Genomic DNA, 17,683 nt, shown 5'->3' on the forward strand with positions numbered 1-17,683 from the left:
CTCAGTGTCCTCTCCATAGTTTCCTTATGCTATCTAGATCAGTTTCCCAACCTTTTGCATCCCAAGGCACACTTGCATTAACAAAAAAATTATAGCACACTCCCCTCTCCCCCCAGCATAGACAGATCTTATAGTGGTGGCAAAGCCACTGCACAGTTATGCTTTCTACCTTCTGCTGGGCACACATAGCCCTAAGGGAGCACTTCATCTTGAAAAGCAGGGTGCTTCAACTCCTGGCTTTTGGAGCTAGTTTTCTCCCTTATGCACCAGGTGCATTTCTGGTACATTATGGTGCAAACCATCTTGAGGCAGAAGCTTAAACTCCTGGCTTTGGGGGATGACTTGGAGCAAGCGAGCATGGCACATTGGCCAGTGTCCCATAGCATACTGGTTGGGAATCAGTAATCTAAATGAAGAAGTACCTGTTTTATGCCTGTTGCCTGGATAATCCCTTGTAAAGTGACAGCTGTAACCCTGTTTGTTTGTGGTGCAGGGCACTGGCCTCACCAAAGCTGCACCTACTTTCATATTCAGTAGCATTCTTTCATCCAGCTATATTGCCTTTTTACTCCTGCAGCTCTACTGCTCAGCCTGGAATAAATGCATACACCCCCTTGGGATGGGGGTAACTGTAGCTCAGTCGTAACGCATCTGCTTTGCATACAGTAGGTCCCAGGTTCAATCTCTGACATCCCCAGCTGGAGCTGGGAAAAAGCCCTAGTTAGTGTAGACAATACTGAGCTAGATGGATCAATGGAAGGGATGTGCACGAACCGGTTCAGTGGTCTATTCACAGACCGCCAAACCGGTTTGAAAGACCACCGTTGGAGCAGTTTTGGAGGTGGGGAGGGTGTCCTTACCTCCCCCGCTGTATTTCCCTGCATGTGCACCAGTAACTTCTGGTATTATGCTGATTGGGGCAGCAAGAGGGTATACAGCTGCCCCACGCCAGTGATTTTGACAGCAGCGCTGGAGGTAAGGACACCCTCCCTGCATCTTAAAGCAACCCTACACCCTCCCAGGGGTGCACGGAACCAGTTCCATGCACATCCCTTATCAACGGTCTGACTCAATATAACTCAGTTTCTGTTTCTTTATTAATACAGTTGATAGCTTGACTGATTGACTCCCCCTCTCTGCCTTCCATCCTGAGGTACACAGGTTAGAGTCCTGGCCACATCAGACCAGAAATGAGTTCCTTGCAGTTTTTCATACTTGAGGCTTCAGTAAATGCTGTCTCTTTCTACTGGTCTGCCATGGAGCTGGCCCTTAAACAGGTCATTCAGTAGTGAAAGTTCATTCATTCATGCTTTGGTAACATCCAGATTGGACTACTGCAACGCACTCTGTACCCTTGAAGAAGGGTTGGAAGCTTCCGCTGGTCCAGAATGCTTCTGCAAGGATGCTCGTGGGCACAAATCGCTTCACAAGTGTCGCACCCATCTTGCGGCAGCTTTATTGGTTACCGGGCCGCTTCTGGGCTATATTCTAGGTGCTGGTGTTGACCTACATGGCTTGGAGCTGGTTACCTGTCAGACTGCATTCGCTCATATGAAGCTGCCAGGGCTCATCATCTCAGGCCCTGCTCATGGCCCCACCACTAACAGAGAGCTGTTTGGCGGGGATTAGACAGGGCCTTCTCGGTTGTGGCCCCTTGGCTTTGGCATGCCCTCTGAAGAGCTTCGCCATGCTCCCTCCCTCAGTGCTTTTAAAAAACTAAAAACATAGTTTAAAAGAGGTTTTTAATGCTCCCTCTTTGGTTATATCTGGTAGGTTCTTTTTAGTTTTTATAATTCAGTTTTTAGCTTTTAATATAACTTCATTTGAAACTTAATTCTGGTTGTAGTTTTAGCCTCTACTTAACTTGTTTACTTAATTTGGCTCATTATATAGTTTTATTTTACATTGTAGCTATTATTGTTGTGAGCCGCCCCAAGCAATAGTGCACTGGAGGGGTGGGGTATTAATATTTTAAATAACTGATGTATTCTTATACTGTTTAATCACACAGGAATCTGTCAGATTCATTAAAACTATCTTTAATTTCTCTTTAAAAATCCATTAGAATCCATTTTGAAACATCTAAGCAAAATGTCAAACTTGTACAAAATGTAATTCTAAGTGTAAAAATTCCAGCATTTCAAAATTAAAATTGTTTCAGTGCAAATACTCCATGAGGAACATGGAGGTTTTCCTTCCAGAAATGCACTCCTGGTGATGTCCTATTGCTACAGCTATTACAGGCCTCTCGCTTCGTAACGGCAGAATCCAACAAACAGAGGCTGAGCTGCTATTCCACGCCTGTAGAAGAGAAAAAGACATTGATTTTATTTATACCACACTTCTAAAAATGGCTCAGGGCCACACAGAGAAATAATAAATAAATAAGATGGATCCCTGTCCCCAAAGGGATCAAATCTAAAAAGAAACATAAGATAGACACCAGCCACAGTCACGGGAGGTACTATGCTGAGGGTGGATAAGGCCAGAAAGCTAGTATCATCCAGGACAGTAGTAATTACTAGACTAGCTAAGCTGCCTTGTGAAATAAGAGAGCCAGCGTAGTGTAGTGGTTAGAGTGCTGGACTAGGACCGGGGAGACCTGAGTTCAAATCCCCATTCAGCCATAATACTAGCTGGGTGACTCTGGGCCAGTCACTTTTCTCTCAGCCTAGCCTACTTCACAGGGTTGTTGTGAAAGAGAAACTTAAGTATGTAGTACACCGCTCTGGGCTCCTTGGAGGAAGAGCAGGATATAAATGTAATAATAATAAGATCCAAAGCTTTGCATCTCTAGTTCATAGGTAACAATGGGAATGGCTAGGCCAGGGCTGCACATCTGTGGCCCTCCTGCAGATGTTTGATCACAACTACCATACTCCCTGACTATTGGCCATTGTGGCTGGGGATGATGGGAATTGTAGTCCAAGAACAGCTCGAGGGCAAAGGTTATGCAGCCCTGGGATAGGCGAACTGTGTCTTAGCTATGCTTAGAGAGACTTAAGGTTTTTTGAGTCTCATTCTACCAGCTAACTAAACCGTGTGCACAACACCTTAGTCCTCACTCCCTATTGTAACTATGCTCAAGTATGCGTAACAAGCATTCCCTTGCCTACGTTCCCCTTGGGTCTGTCTAGATCAGGGGTGGACAAACTTGGCCCTCCAGCTGTTGTTGAACTACAGCCCCCATTACTCCCAGCCACATTGTGGCTGGGCATGATGAGAGCTGCAGTTCAAGAACAGCTGGAGGGCCAAGTTTGCCTACTCCTGGTCTCAGTAGTAAGCCCCTTAGGGCTGGGTCCTGCCCTCTTATTCTTTGTAAAGCACCATGTACCAATTTGTATTTCTACAAAGAAGTATTCAAGTATTTAACTCCTAAGGGGTGGCAACTGTTGTTGGGGCAAAACCCTACAGTAGGGCTCCCATGGTGCTCTGAAGGGGAGGAAGGGGACATGGCAGATGATGCCATGGCAGCCACTCTTCCTCATCCTTGAGGAGCCACCGTGTGCATGTGTCTCTGTTCACTGAAGGACAACAGGAAAAAGTGGCTACTGAGTCTCGGCAATAGCTCCTCTATCCCCCACATCACCCCATGAATAGGCCTTCCTCCCAGAGTCCCCTACATAATTATGGAGGATGCTGGGAGAAAGGAGCCACTGGCATCATCCATCTCTTGCACTACTGCCTCCTTGCACCTGCTCCCAATCTGCAAATGGGGATGTCCCCAAATGGAACGTTGCAGCGGTGCAAGGAACCTCTAGCATGACTGCCTCCTCCCAGGATCCCCCATGAGAGCCCTGCAGCCTTAGCAATGTCCCAATGGCAGCCTTGAAACTAATCTTTCAGTGGATTTATGTAACTGATTTAGATTAGAGTTGAAATTAGTTTGATAGCTCACAAAACCAATAGATCAGACACTCCAATAAGTCTAACATATTCAAATAGTTGCATTTCAGTTTCAGCCTGATTTGTAAGTCAAGCTACATGGAGAATGCACCATTGTGGGGAGGCGGGGGGGGGGCTGTTTGTAATGGTTCATTAGATGGAACCTCCAATCCTTCTCAGGCTGAATGTAAAGCCATGTGAGCTATGCTTTACAGAGGTATCGTGAGCCCATGTAGCCAAATTGCTCCTGTGGAACAGTCTCCATGTGCTTGGACTTATACGGCTGAATAGAAAAACTGTTCTGGAGGAAGGAGAGAGCAGCAGAAATTGTGCCTGTGCACACACTCACTCTGTGGAGAATGTCACAACCAGTGCTTAGAGCTGTGTACTACTATATGAAGAGTAGTATTTATCTAAAATATTTATACCCCATAAGAACAGCCCTGCTGGATCAGGTGCAAGGCCCATCTAGACCAGCATCTTGTTTCACACTGTGGCCCACCAGATGCTGCTGGAAGCCTACAGGCAGGAGTTGAGGGCATGCCCTCTGTCCTGATGTTACTCCCCTGCAACTGGTACTCAGAGGCATCCTGCCTTTGAGGCTGGAGGTGTCCCACAGCCCCTCTGACTAGTAGCCGATGATAGACCTCCATGAAATTATCCAAACCCATCTTAAAGCCATCCAGGTTGTTGGCTGTCACCACATCTCATGGCAGAGAATTCCACAAGTGGATTATGTGTTGTGTGAAAAAGTACTTCTGTTTGTTGGTCTTAGATTTCCCGGCAATCAATTTCATGGGATGGCCCCTGGTTCTAGTGTTATGTGAGAGGGAGAATTTCTCTCTATCCACTTTTTCCACTCCATGCATGATTTTATAGACCTCTATCATATCTACCTGCAGTTGTCTTTTTTCTAAACTAAAAAGCCCCAAGTGTTGTAGCCTTGTCTCATAAGAAAGGTGCTCTAGGCCCCTGATCATCTTGGTTGCCCTCTTCTGCACCTTTTCCAGTTCTACAATGTCCTTGTTTAGATGTGGTGACCAGAATTGTACGTAGTACTCCAAGTGTGGCCGCACCATCATTTTGACCCCACCCCTCCAGTACACTACAGCTTGGGATGGTTCACAAAATAACTAAGACTACAATATTTAGCTGATCAGTTCCTTACCTAAGCATGCGACAACGATGCTCAGTAAGCCTCCTATAAGCATCGCCAATGTCAGTCACATTTTTATTGCTCCAGAGTCTCTCACCAATAGCACTTGCCCGAGGCCTTGTGTTACAGGAGGATGAAAAGAATGAATGAATGAATGAATTAAAATTAATTTTAGAATTCTGTGTTAGTATCACTTCAAAACAGTCAATCCAAACAGATTAAAGGTCATACTCCATCTCTTAAAACTGAATCTATGGCCTCCAAATCACACAATGGCTGACATATTGCACAATACTCTGTCTTGTATCCGTGCATTTGTGCGGTTGCACAAGAACACTGTTGCACAAGACTGCAGAATTGCACAAGCATGGCTAGAGGATAGAGGGCCAGTGAAAATAATGGCCCTCTGTTGCACGCTGCAAGGCAGATAAAGCACCGCACAGTTATGTCAGTCGCCGAACTGAATCTTGCTTTTCCATGTAAGAGAATAGACCAGGGGCAAAAATGTGCCAAGATCCAGCATTGTAAATATGCTACATGAACTCAGTAATTCTTTTCAAATTATGAATAGTCAGACTGTCAGTCAATCATCACAGACATTAAATTATCTACATCACAAAAAGCAGTGTTCTGCCCAGTTACCATCAGCCCTTGCCCTCTGGAAAGTTCTGGGCACTTCAGTTTCAAGTAAGAGATCTTGCTTAATGTCTCTATATATGTGTAGAAAGCGCCAAGCAGAAATTCTTAATTTCACAATTGCCCCTTTAAGCAGACATAAATTCTGTAGCACAAAAGGCATATGGGCTGTATGGCCAGAGGTTTTGGGTTATGCTTCTAGGTGCTATAGACGCTTTTATTTAGTTACATAAATATGCTTTGTTGTAACTGATTTAATAAGCATGCTTGTCCAGGAAATAAAAATGAGAAAATCTGAATGTGAGAAAACTTAAATAATCCTTTTTTCCTGAGACAGTGATCCTGATGAAAATGCAGGTAGAAGCATACATAGGAGTACTGCAATACAGTAAGTGTATTGCTCTGCTCCATGAGGCACAATAGTATGTTTCCTAGAGCTCCTTGTTTGCACATCCTCCTTAGGGATGTGCAAACGGGTTCAGTTCTGAACCTGTTCGAAGTTGAACTGGTTCAGTTCGATGGCTTAATGTTGAGTCAACCCCCCCCCGCCCCGTTCAGCTCAACGGGCCACACAGGGCCCATTGCGCAACGGCCTCCAAAATGGCTGCCGCGACAGGAGCAAGGCCTGGAAAGGGCCGAACCAATCGCTTGAAAAAGATTTGCTCTGGACCATTAAAATTTGTGATGGAAGAATGAAGTGAAGAGTTATACCAGAGTCTTGGAGTGAGGTTAGTTGCATCTACAAATTCTCCCCAAAGACAGGCTTCTCCACCAAGTACCAGGTCTTTCTTCAATTTCCACCCTGTGTTTAAAGAAAAAGTAAACCTTTTGCTCACTTCATACCTATAAAGGTGTGTCTTGATACAGTTCTAAAACTGGAAAGCTCAGGCTTGATTTGTGTGGGAGTAGTCATTAGTGTGAGTTAAATTATTGACTGTTCAAAAAATTCCATATGAATAGCAAACAATTCTCTTAAACCACAGATATTATCAAAAAGCTAAGTTTGTTATGCCCAGTTAAAAACAGAGTAGAATGCAGTCTCTTCCCTTCTCTCTCCAGTAACTGGAGAGTTAATTTGGGCAATCAGGCTGTAACTAGTTGCACACAGGCATTTCAACAATGCATTCATTAATTCTGTTTGGCTAACCAAAGTAGCAAGGACATGCAGTATACCTTAAATATGTTTAACTTGGATTGGATCATACCCATATAACTAAGAGTTCAACAAACCAAGGAATTCGAGTGGTTCAACACTGTAGTACTTCATCCAGTCCTGGCCATAACCTATGAGGTCTAGGTACCAAGGTGCTGCCAGGATGGCTTGGTACCCTTCTTTGGTTACTCGCCATAATTCTTCTTTATATAGAGTCGGCTTCCACACTTCAACTATTGTGTCTGGCTGCAGCTGAAAAAATTGAGAAACGAGATTTAGAAAAACAAAACAAAACCAAAGCAATTTCGATTTAAGTAATGTTTTCAGTGTGAAGGTTAATATTCAACCTGCTTACAACACCTGTTTTTTCTTAACCTCGTTCCTTATTTTAGGCAACAGCAGCTCAAATGTTTAAAAATTTCAAGTGATCCAGTAGATACTAGTCTACAACCTAGATATTCTTCCTTTTAGGAGTTACTGTAACAATCCTAAGGTTTACTTTCTAGCTCCTTTAGATAAGACAACTAAAAGACCAATGGCTTACATAACGTTTTGTGCCTGCCAATTGAAGAGCAGGGCATGCACACTGGTTCCGTGCATCTCCACAGAGCCATCCTTAGGGCGGGGCAATCTGGGCAATTGCCCCAAGCCCCGTGTTGGCACAGGCCCCACTCTGGGCACACTGCAGCCTGCCCTGCTCTCTATCCCAATCCCAACAATTTGTCTTTCCCCCCACCACAACACAGCCAAGGAGAGCCCACCTTTTTTTTAGCACCACACAGGCTGGCCGGCTGGCTTGCTATTGAAAGACTCTCTACACGGTGCACATATGCTGCTACAGTTCCTTCCCTCTCCACTGCCGCCTCTCAGCTGTTCAGTGGGTGAGTGGGACTTCCGGAGAGACCTCTCGCTGCTGGCCTCCCTTAAGCCTGAAGCTCTTCAGTGCTGGCTGGCAGGCTGCCTGCTGCAGGCAGCAGGGAAGGAAGAAAGGAGACAGAGTGGCCTGCACTGGCTGCCCATGCCCATCACAGTGCTTTGCACACCCTCCTCTGCGCTGCCTTGCCTTTGCCAGCTGATAGTCAGACTCCTCAGACCTTGTAATGGTGGTATACTGCAATTTTCCTTTTTGTGGTTATTGTCCCCCCTTCGCATATATATGGAACAACTTGCCATAGGACTTTGATATCAGGTACAGATTGAGGGCAGATAGGGAAGGCTCTGGATATTTAATTTGAAATGGGTTGGGCAATCTGTTTATTTTAAATATTTTTTTGAATTTTAAAAAAACCCATCAAAAAAGTCTTATAAGTGAACTTTTAATGGCAGAAAATTACAAAAATGTCTGGAACTGAAGTCCCCCCTTAGGCCATCATTTCACCCCATGTGGAGGAATCTGCCCTTTGCCTTCATAAAAAAAAAGGGCAAAGCACCTCCCCTTTCTGCCCCAGCCTTTAGATCACCTGGAATGACAGAATAGGGCTTTGGTATGGAGCACAGATATAGGACAGGGTGGGAGGGCTCTGCATATTGAATCTGAAGTGGATTGAACAAATTGTGGGTTTTTAATATTTTTTAAACATTAAAAATAACCCATCAAAAAAGTCCTACAAGTGGCTTGTTTCATGGCCAAAAATTACAGAAGCATCTGGAATATACATTTATTTATTTATTTATAAAGGTACTGTGCTCAAGTTGGTTTTCAATCCAGAAGGTCTAAGTGAGAACTGTGAAGAAAGGGACATGTGTTGTGCTTTTATTTTTATTTTTTTTCTTTACAAATGTACTATATGCAACCAGGTTGGACATGTCCAAAAACCTTACTCAAGTTACTCATACTATTTACATTTTATGCCATCAATCAATATGATTCTGCAAGCATATGAAATGTAATCATATTAAATGGGGCCCAGCACATGCTGATTTGCCCCCAGCCCTGCACCTCCCCTAGGGACAGCCTTGCATTTCCAAACCCCATCTACACCACTACTGAGCATGGAGAGACTCCATGGCGAGTAAGAATTGCATTAGCACTCTGGTGACAATTATGGGAGAAGCGTTGCTAGAGTGCTGATGGAATTCTTAGTCATCACGCTAGCAGTGCTGAGGACGGCCCACCCCAACATATTAGAACCAGAGGTACCAGCCCAGAAGTATATGGAATGTAGACCTGTGTCTGATTTCATTTATATTAAGAGTTCAATTAAATGCCTGAACTTGAGGTGAACATGATGCCCAGATCTGCCTGGGTAATGCTTGGTAAATGATTTGTAAAGGCAGGGGTAGCAATAGCAATAGCACTTACATTTATATACCGCTTTATAGCCGAAGCTCTCTAAGCGGTTTACAATGATTTAGCATATTGCCCCCAACATTCTGGGTACTCATTTTACCGACCTCAGAAGGATGGAAGTCTGAGTCAACCTTGAGCCCCTGGTCAGGATCGAACTTGTAACCTTCTGGTTACAGGGCGGCAGTTTTACCACTGCGCCACCAGGGGCTCATAATCTAGCATTGGTAAACAGTGTTTGTGGTTATCAGTGTTTGTGGTAATCTAGCATTGGTTATCAGTGTTTGTGGAAACTCACTGAGACACAATGGGTCAGGCTTATTACCATTCTCACATTGCTGAAATTAACCTGCTGTCCTGTAATCCCCTTACCTCACTGACAGGATGCTTCTGCCTTAGTTAAAGGTGTTGATTAACTCGCCTCACACATGTGCCCGTTTTTGATGTTACTTTGAATATTCTTTTGTTATAAATACACACTAGATAGAGGTACACAAGATATAATGTAATTGCTGTCTCACACAAATAGAACTAACTCTCTCACTAACTCCTGACTTTTAACACCTTTTGGGACCAGGCTAGCAAATCTGGGATGCAGATTTGCTTTGGGCAATTTCCCCTCCTCAAGATAGCAGCTAACAGAAGATGAGATTGAGATCTCTCTGGACTGACCAAATATCCTGAGCTAATTTTGGTAATTAAAAGACAATATTCAGAGGATAGCAGGAATAGATGCCTTTTGTGATCCAGAAGACTCAAATGGACATCAAAGGATGGAACCACTATCAGAAGGAGTCTCTGGACATGGCAGATTAGCAGTCTTTTGCCTACAGGCAGTCTTGTGCCTACGGGCAATCTTTTGCCTCCAGTAAGAGCTGCTCACAAGGATCCCAGAGTTTGCTGTTAAGCCGCGGGGCAACAAGCAGGAACTCTGTCCATGGACAGGAGCTGTCTGTGACTTCTACTGTGCAGTGAGAAGTCAAGACTTCCCCAGCCATGGTGCTCTGGCTCTCAGCCGTGATCTGAGCAACTGCAAATGCTCCTGCCTCCAGCCAAGAAGCCTCGCTCCATCAGCTGAAGAGATCCACCGCTCTCAAGTCTCTGGTCCTGGGTAATATGCTGCTCCTTACAAGCCTTGGGTCCCTCCATCTTTTCCCCTCCTTCTCCTCCCCACACCCTTTTCCTCTACTAATCCCTGAACCATGCCAGCCCTCAGCTTTCCTTACACCCCCCCCCTTTTCCATCTATATCTGAATTGTATTAGACTCTAGGAAGATTTAATGCACACACATATGTTAGTTAGGAACACTTGGTTGAATATTGGTACTGGCTAGGATGTTCTGTTTAAATACTGTTGGTAATATTGATAGAGTGTTCTGCTTTCTGCTCAACTAGAATTGATGTTGTTATTCTTTTATACTCAATAAAGCCCATTGAATCTTTGAGGATTGGTTTGATCTCCTTTCTTCCATGCGCCCAGATCCTACATGGTCACCATATAAAAGAACTTGGTCACTTGGTGACACTATGAGCCAGGCCTAATTTGTATGCTAGCTAATGAGCATATTTAGTATATAAATCAGGCCTGGACCGTAACAGCAGTGTGGATGGGGTGTGGAGATGCATGGAACTAGCATGAGCACTCCGCTCTGATTGGTAGGGTGCTGCACAGTATGTATGACCTTTCCTACATTGTACAATACTCTTTTGAGATACACAGAACAATCACATTAGATATCAGTCAGATATTATGGAGATAAGCCAGTCAGTCTTGTAACAAGCATGAATTGCCCCCTTTGCTAGGCAGGGCTTGCCTTGGTTGGTATTTCTATGGGTGACTACCTATAAGCACTGTCTGCTTCAGGGAGTGAATCTAGGACATTCTGCAGGGAAAGCAGCTGCTCTAGCACTGAGCTATGGCTCCATCCTCTAAAGGGGAATATCTTAGCATCTCCAGGTAGGGCTGGGAAAGATTCCTACTGAAACTCTTGGAAAGCCACCACTAGACAGTGTAGACCACAGTTTCTCAACCGCCGGTCCCCAGACCGCTGCCGGTCCCCAGGGGGTTGAGTGCCGGCCCCTGAAAGTCCTTTAACACCCCCCTCCTTTTCAAGCATGCCAGTCCTTTAACACCCTGGAGATCAGCTCCCTGGAGCTAATCTTTAAACAGGCAGCCTTCGCTGCAGGGCTCTGTCTTCCTCCGGAGTTCCAGACAGCCTTTTCTCACTCCCAGTTAATCTCTCCAGTCTCTTTGATGAGAGGAGATAGCGAGAGCGAGTGACGTCACTGGTATGCAGCCGGTGAAACACACATGAGGCAGGTAGCAGGGCGAGTGAGAGGGAGTGCTTGGCTTGGCTGGAGTGCTGCATGCATAAACTCTGTTCTGAACTTCTGCATGCATAAACTCTGTTCTGAACTACTACAGAGGAGGAACAGACTTTCAGAGGAAGGTAGGCAGGCAAAAGATAAGAAAACAAACAAAAGTAAGCAACAGTGCTGAACAAATGAAAAAAGAAGGGAAAGATAAGAAGAATGAAAGGGGTGGGGGTGAGGGGCGGGCTGATCATGTACTGACTCAACAAAAGGGGATGAAGATCAAATAAAATGGGATTTTTAAAAGCAAGCATACAGGAGAGAACAAGTACAATCTGTGTGAACTGAGAAATAAAATGTGGGCGGGGGGGATGAGGGAGATGAAGAAAGAGGTGGCTAGGGTGAGCTACTGACTTACCAAAAAGGGGATGAAGCTAACAAACTGGGATTTTTAAAAGCAAACATGCAGGCAGGAGAGAGAGCTAGTGCAATGTGTGTGAACTGAGAAAACCAGTGGAAAAAAGAGATCACGAGAAAGGGGATGGAGTGGGGGCTGGGTGTAGCAAGGTATGAAATGGTGAATAGAGGAGAGAGAAGGAGGGAAAGAAGGATGAAGAAGAGACCCACTAAAAGTCTTCCCACTCATGTGTGAGTACATAGTACTCCCCCCTCCCTTAAACCTCTGCCTAAAAATCATTACAGTTGTAAAAACCTGGATATATATGAATGTGTGGTATGAAGGGTTAAATCTCCCACCCCATTCCCTGTGGTTTACTTTCCTAATGTGGATGCCATATTGATGTGTAAAGTTCATTACCATAACATTACCTTTTCAAGGTAATGAGTGTTTTAGTTCTGAGTGTACTGCTTGGAGGTTTTTTGGATGATGTTTGGTTACAGACTTCCAGTATGATATGAGATGTCATGTTTTAAGCTATCCTATCAATTAAGTTGATAAGCTGGTTTTATGGTAGCAAACATGCATTGTCCCATTTGCTAAGGAGAGCAAGGGCAGTGATTACCAAATGAAGAGAGGAGGAAAGCTGGAGGGGGAGTACTGTGTGTGTAAGAGAGAGTACTATTTTAAAAGCAATATTAAATTACTATTTTTATGCATTTAAGAAGCAAGATATTATGTATACAGGAACTTGACACAAGTTCCTGCCTGCATGTTTATATGCAAAATAGATGAGGAGTAAGAAAAGACAGAATTGGAAGAATGGAGTGTAAGGTTGCAACCTATTTTTAAAATATGGTAATGTTAAATCTGGACTGGACAAATCTCAGGTGCCAGGGAGCCATGATGTCTCATCCTTTCCTCCCTCCCCCCTTTTGAGCCAGAACTTCAAAAGTTATATATTGATTTAATTCATTTTCATTAATTTCACTTTGATTTAATTGATTGATTAAGTGTTATTTTAATAATCAGCACCCTAAAAATTGACCTCGGCCCCCATGAGCCAAGTCACGGTTAGTTTTGGCCCATCAGGACATTTGAGTGGTGAACACCTGTGAACGCCTGTACTAACAGATAAACTTGAAACCCCTTTGCTAACTGCTGGTCTGGGACTAGAAACTGCACACAAAAAATGTAGCTGTCCTTGAAACTCTGCATGACGAATTTAGCGGTCCTTGACTCCAAAAAGGTTGAGAAACACTGTGCTGAGCTAGATGGAGCAATGACTCAGTACAAGGCAGCTTCCTAGGTTCACTTCTTATATTACTTTATCAAACACAAACCCTAGATCAGATCACACCACAATTCTGGAAAGAATTAATTTGCAGATAGTCTTACAGAAGCCAGCTGGATTGCTCTTGCATATGAAAACTGCACATCAGATCACTCTCTTAGACCTTACCTTCACTCCATCATCAAAGACTTCCTGCCAGACTATAGATTTCTTCTTACCAGAGGTCACCATGTCCAGTATTCTGGTTCAAAGACATAATTTAACAAGTATATAACATTTTTCGATCACCAGTAGATGACCATGAATTTAGAAAGACAACACTGTCTTTTTGGCTTGGTTATGCAAATAATGGACACTCATAGAGCAATTTCACTAAAAAGGGGCAGAGAATAAACTAGGAGTAATTCTAGGAACTACTCCTCTGTGTACATCTTGACATACAGATGTCTTGGCTGCTCCACTACATTAGAAACGTAAAGTGGCCAATTCTTGCCTTCAGCCAGATATGTACCATTTATAAATTGTCTGGATTTCTTTTAATGGACATAGATTATTCAACAACCAGGAAGCTTTCCACTGAGTCCGGCCCATGAAGGAAGGAGAAAGGGTGAGAAGAGAGAGCGCTTGGGCTTCTTGTTCTTTATTCACAGTCTATATTTTGTTTATTTGTTTGTCATCATCTGAACCAGGCCAGTATGTGAGCAGGTGCATTTTTGCATCACTTTATGCAAGTGAATGACTCTTGGCAGTCTTTTTGTCACATCTGAATTCCACCCTTTCTCCAAGGGTCTAAGTGTAGCCACCAAAAAACATCTGTGAAGGAAGTCCGAGTAACAAGCAGTGACTTGCTCAAGGCCACCTGTGAAATCCCCAATTTGAACCTGTGTTTCCTACATCCAAACTCAACTGTGAGCTCACAGGTTTTTGTCACTGTAACTTTTGCTATTAGAAACTGAGAAATGCACCTTGCAGAAGTTGCTATTTCCAGAACCTATGAACTCTCAGAAGGTCTACATTAGGTTTGCATTACATACACAAGAATGAAGAAATCTGAGCAAGGGCTATAGCTTTTGTTTTAAGAAAAGCAAGTTAGTACTATTATGGATATGCACCGGAGCCTGACTGCCAGTGGCCTGTGTGCGGTGTCGGCCCCACTCACTCCGCTCCCTGCATCTGATGTCAGATGTGGGGGGCGTAGTCTGGCTACTGAGCGGAGCTGCACAGTTCCGTTAGGGAGTTGGAGTCCAGCCGGCACTGCGTTCGCCGCACAGCCCCTTCGGGAGCTAGATTTGGGCTGGCGCTGCATTCTCAGCACAGCCAGGAGCAGCTCTTCCCTGCCTTAAAGGCAGGGAAGAGCTGCTCTCCTGGCTGCACTGTGAATGCAGTGGCCATTTAACTCCCAAACGGGGGCGCACAGCCCCAGCTCGGGAACTAAACCAGCACCCCCGCGTCTGATGTCAGACACGGGGGGCGTGTTGAGGCCGCAAGGCACGGCCCTTGATTGGGCGCGGCCTGGGTTCTTGGAACCTGTTCACCCAACGGTGGCTCCACCCCTATATATACTGCTTTTCAACAAAAGTTCTTAAGGCAGTTCATGTAGAAAAAAAATAAGCTGGTACCATCTCCCTAAAGGGCTCACAATCTAAAATATACATGGTAGACACCAGCAACAGCCATTGAAGGGCTACTGTGTTGGGGTTGGATAGGGTCATTTGCTCTCTCCGTGTTAAATATATGAGAATCACCACTTTTAAAAGGTACCTCTTTTTAAGTTACTAGCAGTTGTGGCAGTGATATTTTTTTTACAGACATACAGGGTGTCTGCTAAAGTCTCAAGCTCTTCTTTCTGAACACTGGAAATGCCTTTTCCAATCACATTATCCTTCTTGCCTACCCCCTCAAATGGTCCTTACAGCCCTCCATTACAGCTGTGATCATGCTTGTTGCTAAACTGCAAAAGACTGCATTAAGAATAAATAACTTTAAGTTTAACTTTATGAAGAAGAAAACATGGGTGTGGGAGACGTTAGTTGACCCAACAACCCCACCCCCTTCCCACTATAATCTTATTCCAGAATTTGGCTATAATCTAACAGCATTAAGCCCAAAGATCTCAATGATTTCATGTATTCTAATTCTGTGGCAGAGGAGAGCTGGTCTGGTGGTAGCAAGCATGACTTGTCCCCTTAGCTAAGCAGGGTCCACCCTGGTTGTATATGAGTGGGAGACTAGAAGTGTGAACAGTGCAAGATATTCCCTTAGGGGATGGAGCCACCACTCTGGGAAGAGCAGAAGGTTTCAAGCTCCCTCCCTGGCTTTTCCAAGATAGGGCTGAGAGAGATTCCTGCCTGCAACCTTGGAGAAGCCGCTGCCAGTCTGTGAAGCTCAATACTGAGCTAGATAGACCAATGGTCTGACTCAATATATGGCAGCTTCCTACGTTCCTATGTAATCCAACAGAATGAAGCCCAAGGATCTCAATGATTTCATGCATCCTAATTCTGTGGTACGTTCCTATGTAATCCAACAGAATGAAGCCCAAGGATCTCAATGATTTCATGCATCCTAATTCTGTGGTAAATTGTGGCCTTCAGGTTCAGTGTATGCTGAACATAAACAGACTGAGCCTCAGCACAATATTGAGAAGTTGCAATTTGAAATTTAACATGCATGATGCTCACAAGATACAGTACATTCTTAAATAGGGGTGTGCATTTTGGAATTTTCTTGTTTCGATTTGTATCCGAATCGAAACACCCCCATTTTGTTTTGTACCCAAATTTTCTGAATCCGAATCGGCCCTGTTTTGTTTTGTAGCTGAATTTTCCGAATCCAAATCGATTTGGATTTTTAAAAAGGGTCCCAGGGCAAAAAGAGTGGGGGGTGGTGATAGTGTCCAATGGGTGGAAGCTACCACCCAAATTTCAAAGGAATTAGGCAAAGGGCTGATTTTTTGTGAATTTTTTAAGTTTACACATCTTTAAGAATTTTCCCATAGGGAATAATGGGGATTCCAGCAAATGTATCGCTTCAAATCAAGGGGAAAGGGATGACCCAGAGCGGCGTGTAGTGGATGGTAGTGCCCAATGGGGGCAAGGAAACTTCCAGAATTATCTCAAAAGAATTAGGAACATAGAAAACTGTCATATACTGAGCCAGACCATTGGTCTATCTAGCTCAGTATTGTCTTCACAGACTGGCAGCGGCTTCTCCAAGATTGCAGGCAGGAATCTCTCTCAGCCCTATCTTGGAGAAGCCAGGGAGGGAACTTGAAACCTTCTGCTCTTCCCAGAGCGGCTTCATCACCTGAGGGGAATATCTTGCAGTGCTCACACATCAAGTCTCCCATTCATATGCAACCAGGGCAGATCCTGCTTAGCTATGGAGACAAATCATGCTCAGCCACAAGACCAGTTCTCCTCTCCATTGGGCAAAGGGCTGATCTTTTGTGAATTGTTGAAGTTTACGTGCCTTTTAAGATTTCTCCCATAGGAAATAATAGAGGTTTCAGCAGCCCCATAATTCCACTTGGGGGGCACTGGGGTTTCCCAGAGTGAGGGGTTGTGTAGTGCACATAGGGTGCCAACCACCTCCATACCCACAAGCCCTTGGGGTACTGGGTTTTGTGTTTCTGAGGTGTTCATTGTAGATTCTCTGGTAGCATATGAGATTTTCAGTGAAAAACAAGAATCCACTCTCATATGCTACCAGAGAATCTACACTCAGAACACCACAGAAACAACAGAACCCAGCACCCCATGGGTTAGCAACCCTTCCCCTGGGCAATGTGGGGTCAGTAAAGAGTGGCAAGAAGCAAAAGAGCCAATGGGGAACAAGGAGGGAATTGTCAGCAGGTCAGCCCATGATTTAGGTCACCGATCAGAAGGCTGGAAGGGTGGGAAATTCAAAGAGATGTCAAACACAAAATCGAGACTGACTCAGAGATCACTACAAAATGGAGGTCCGAAACAACAAAACGTTTTGTAGCCAAAACAGGGGCATTTTGTTTTGTATACAAAACTTTTGGATCTGGAAAATGGGTGTTTTGTTTTGTCTACAAAACACCCGAAACAGGCTGTTTGGGGTACAAAACGTTTTGTATCCGAAAACGTTTCGCACATCCCCATTCTTAACCCTCTTTAGCCTGCAAACATTTATTGCTGACAATAGCATTGCAGTTATCCACCTCCAGCTCCAGCCTCAGAAGCAAGATGCTTCTAAATACCAGCAACAGCAAAGAAGAGGGCATGTCCTCACCTTTTGCCTGTGGGCTTCTCAGAGGTATATGCTGGGTCACTGTAGGAAACAGGATGCTGGACTAAGGTCGGGTCCAGCAGGGCTGTTCTTATGTTTTTTTAAAGGGAGGGGAGTTAAGTAAAGAAGAACAGAAAGAACATAATAAGAAGTCTTGCTTGAAAGCGAGAAACTCACTTCTCAATATAATAGGATTCTAGCTTAGCATAGCTGAACCACATTCCTTGTTTCTTCATGAACTCTGTCACATTAGGGTTGGACCTCCTTAAAAAAAGAAGAGAAACATAGCTATGTTTCTTGCAAAAATC

The 17,683-nt window shown here is 44.3% G+C and overlaps 1 protein-coding gene across 3 annotated transcripts in view; it reads right to left on the minus strand.

Moving 5' to 3' along the window:
* Positions 1–2,023: 2,023 nt before the first annotated feature.
* The window catches only part of HEXB (hexosaminidase subunit beta), a 40,583-nt gene continuing 24,923 nt past the window's right edge, over positions 2,024–17,683 (minus strand). For 2 of the 3 annotated variants that reach the window (XM_053292637.1, XM_053292640.1), the window contains exons 9-14: positions 17,553–17,639; positions 13,290–13,362; positions 6,908–7,082; positions 6,389–6,479; positions 5,054–5,158; positions 2,024–2,301 (exon numbers count right to left, since the gene is read on the minus strand). In XM_053292637.1, the coding sequence (XP_053148612.1) occupies positions 2,238–2,301; positions 5,054–5,158; positions 6,389–6,479; positions 6,908–7,082; positions 13,290–13,362; positions 17,553–17,639 (595 nt within the window). In that variant the 3' untranslated portion in view covers positions 2,024–2,237. Of the gene's footprint in view, positions 2,302–5,053; positions 5,159–6,388; positions 6,480–6,907; positions 7,083–13,289; positions 13,363–17,378; positions 17,461–17,552; positions 17,640–17,683 lie in introns of all 3 variants that reach the window. The other variant, XM_053292639.1, reaches the window with a different exon arrangement.

Source organism: Hemicordylus capensis, chromosome 2, assembly GCF_027244095.1.
Source record: "Hemicordylus capensis ecotype Gifberg chromosome 2, rHemCap1.1.pri, whole genome shotgun sequence".
Taxonomy (NCBI): domain Eukaryota; kingdom Metazoa; phylum Chordata; class Lepidosauria; order Squamata; family Cordylidae; genus Hemicordylus; species Hemicordylus capensis.